The sequence below is a fragment of the Lupinus angustifolius genome, chromosome LG03 (genome assembly GCF_001865875.1).
Source record: "Lupinus angustifolius cultivar Tanjil chromosome LG03, LupAngTanjil_v1.0, whole genome shotgun sequence".
NCBI classification, from domain to species: domain Eukaryota; kingdom Viridiplantae; phylum Streptophyta; class Magnoliopsida; order Fabales; family Fabaceae; genus Lupinus; species Lupinus angustifolius.
The window spans coordinates 24185725-24189520 of NC_032011.1; the positions used below are offsets into that span (position 1 = coordinate 24185725).

General features: G+C 35.3%; 1 protein-coding gene across 1 annotated transcript; it reads right to left on the reverse strand.

Moving 5' to 3' along the window:
* Nucleotides 1322-3770, reverse strand: LOC109343872 (putative receptor protein kinase ZmPK1). Its single transcript, XM_019582372.1, has one exon. The coding sequence runs from the start codon at nt 3731-3733 to the stop codon at nt 1325-1327; it is 2409 nt and encodes an 802-aa protein (XP_019437917.1). The 5' UTR covers nt 3734-3770; the 3' UTR covers nt 1322-1324.

A 3796-nucleotide genomic window follows, 5' to 3' on the forward strand; every position in this document is an offset into this window, starting at 1 on the left:
TTACGCTGACCACTGTTTCCGAAAAAGTTTCATTCCTGATTTAGTAGTGTATCTTATTGCATAGCCAACTTTTTTGACCAATCTTACGAGTTGATGCATAAATTAATATAAGGACTTCCTACTTGCCAAGTTGCTATTATATTATAGACTAAGAGAAAAAACCGTTCGGCACGCCAATTTGTCATTATCGAAAGAGATATAACTTTATAAGAACAATGTTTATATAACTGCAAATCATGTATCGTTTGAACTTTGAAGGAGAAAATTGAAGACTCGAATACAAATAATGAAATGAAAACGACCCTGGAACTGTTGGCGTTGGATGGTTTTACTCAGTGCGCATGGTTTCATTGGTACTTGATCGTGTTTGACTAAATATATGGTTATCCCATTTTCCATTACACGTAGGATGGAGTCTTTTTCATGAATTTTTGTTCAATAATCATATTTCCACTTTATTTTTTCAATATGATTAATTAGTATATTATATACATAGTTGTACGTATAATATCTTTAGTTACATATTATAAACTCATATATCCATCTATTTGTAGACTGTCATCCTAATTGGATTTATAAAATATTTTAAAAAATTAAAATGTTATCTGTATACACAAATTTGACAACTTTGTTGACAATGAATAAAGAACCAGAGAAAAATAAGAAAGAAAAAGTATGAAGCTCTTATTTTTTCTAAAATGGAAATTTGTAAACAAATTACTCTAATTGATTGTAGAAATAACATTATTGTTATAAAAAAATGTGATAAAAAGATCAACATAAAGTACATATATTTATTTATCCTTTACAAGTTATTATTTTTGTGTTCCAACAAATATAATTATAAGAATTTAAAAATGTTTGATTAAAAGTATAAATGTTATATTTCCTAAATTTAAAAGTTCTTTAGACACTATATCTCAAATTATATCTCAGACAATATCGTAAACTAATGAATGTTATCGATTGTATGTTAACATTAGATTTTGTTTCTTTTCAATATAAAAAAATGATTTTTGTTGATTCAGAGAAATGTGTTAATAATTTTGTGATTCAAGAGAATCACCTCCTCATAGAAGAGCAGTGAACTAAATATCCTTTAAAAAATAAATAGGATGTTCCAAACACTAATCAAGCTCATCCATCAATTGTATTCTTAACTTATTTTTGCATAATTATATAACCGTTAACTATGATCACAAATTAATGTGAAGTATTATTGAAATGTTTCTCTACTCATTCTAAATACAAATTAACCCATGTTGGTAGTAGAAGAACAAGAAGAAATTAAAACAAAGATAACCAAGGAAAACATAATTAATAACTAATTAATGTGAGTGTATTTTTCATGGGATTGAAGCATCTCAACTACTTGGCTCATAGAGGGTCTATCATTCATGTCATCTTGCACACATTGCAAAGCCACATTAACCAAAATCTCAACCTGTGAAACATTGTATTTCCCTTCCAAATTTGGATCTGCTATCTCCTCAATCCAAAACCTACTTGTTGGAGCATTCTTAACCTTCTCTTCAACCCAAGTCAGCAACCTACGTTGCTCTATGCCACCACCAATTTGAACACTATGAATTTCCATTGCACTTTTTCCAGTTACCATTTCCAACACCACAATTCCATAGCTATAAACATCAACCTTAGAAGTAATTCTAAGGTTATAAACCCACTCAGGAGCCATGTACCCTCGTGTTCCCCTCATTCTAGAGAAGGCTAGGTTAGAACTACCACGTTCATCTCTGTTTAAAAGTTTTGATAAGCCAAAATCTGCAACCTTGGGTTGAAAATCAGAATCTAGGAGAATGTTTTGAGGTTTCACATCGCAATGTAAAACCCATTCCAAACATTCTTCGTGTAAATAAGCCAAACCTCTTGCTGTGCCTAAAGCTACGTTAAACCTCTTTTTCCAATCAAGTGCATTAGAGAAAAGATTCTGAGATAATGATCCATGCTCCATGTACTGGTACACCAACATTCTATGCTTCCCTTCAACGCAATATCCCCACATATCAATCAGATTCATATGGTTTAACATACCAATGGTGCTTATTTCTGCAAGAAATTCAGCTGCTCCTTGATTTGCTTCCCCTAATCGTTTGATAGCTGCAACACGATTATCATAGAGGGTTCCTTTGTATACAACTCCTCCTGCTCCTCTTCCAACTTCTTCAGTGAATCCCTTTGTGGCACGTTTGAGTTCTGAGTATGTGAACCTTTCGAATCCGGTTGCAGATAGAATGTGTCGTTGTTGATCTCCATCATTTGATTGCTTGTTGGTTCTAAACAAAAAGAACCACACAAGAAAAATAACCGATATCTCAAACACTGCTACCCCGGTAGCAAACCATACTAAGAAACGCAAAGCGGTGTTTCTTTTTGCCTTTTGGTAAGTTCTATTTAGTGGTTGAGACAAAGAAACGGAACAATTCAAAGGTGAATGTTTATTAAGAGGCTTCTTTGAATTTATCGCGATAGCATTTGGCAGCTTTAGATAGCTTTCTCCATCGAAATTCGGTGTATCCCTTCCATTGAGCAAGATTGTTTTAGGGTAACAGTTATAAGTAGCAACCTCATTGAACTTGAATTGGAAACCTTTGCAATTATCACAAAGACTCAAGCATATACCCACACATTCTTTCAAGCTTGTAACGCGGTACACGCCCACATCATAGCCATAAAACTCGGTGTGAGGAAGATGAACAAAACTTGCAGACTCACTGTTATTGCAAACAATATCAGAAGAACTAAACTCAGGCTCACACCCTTGAGTCCAATCATTAGGATCCTTAACCTTAAAACCTTCCAAACAATAGCAACTCCTTCCAGTAGCATCATGAGTGCACATGCTATTAGCACCACAAATCCCATGAACTGTACACGGTTGATTAATCGCTTGCCATGTAACATCCCAAGTTCTACTCTCCTCATTGAAACTATAGAGACGCAAGTTACCATCAGGATCCATCAATAAGCGCCTATACACTCTCGTTTGATAATCCGAAGAAATGAATTGAAACCCATCAGAGGAAGTGAACTTGCCATTAACATCTAGAACCGCGGTTTTAGATATATTATAGGCCAATCTACCTACATCAACGGCGAGTTTCCACGGTGCTGGCCAGTACACGCTGGACAAGGAAGGAGCTATGTAAAGAAGACGAAGAATGTTATCATTATCGAAGTAAAGTCTATAGAAACTTGATGAGTAGTTAGTTTCGCTTCTTGATGAAACAAGGCTTGCTTTCTCCGTTACCGGTTGACCGGTAAGAAGGGTATCCGTTGGAGAATCAAAGCTTTGCCATAGCACAGTTTCTTCACCTCCTTGTACGGTACGGAGTACGAGGTTGCCGTTGTTCTTGAGTTTCAACTCAACTTGGAAAGATGAAACTATTGAGGTTGTCCAAATTGTGGTTCTTCCTGCATCAATCAAAACGAGGTTGCCGTTTTTCAAAAGTGTTAGTTTTGAGTCTTTGCCATTAACGGGTTCGTCTCGGTTTGCCATCCAAACAACGGTGGGTTTTATGGATCTTGTGAAGAGTATGGAGAAGCAGAAAGCGTTTTCTCCAACTTGGAAGAACCCAGCGGAAAAGTCACCATTGATGGAAACAAGGGTATCGTTTGTTTTCTCAATAGAAAGAGAAGAACTTTGTGTGAGTGTATCTGTAGCAAATGAAGTTGAGGCAAAGAGAATGAGAAGGAAGAAGATTGGGATGTACATTTCTAGCGTAATATATTATGAATTATAAGATTGGGATTGGCTTCGACGAGGATCATATATATA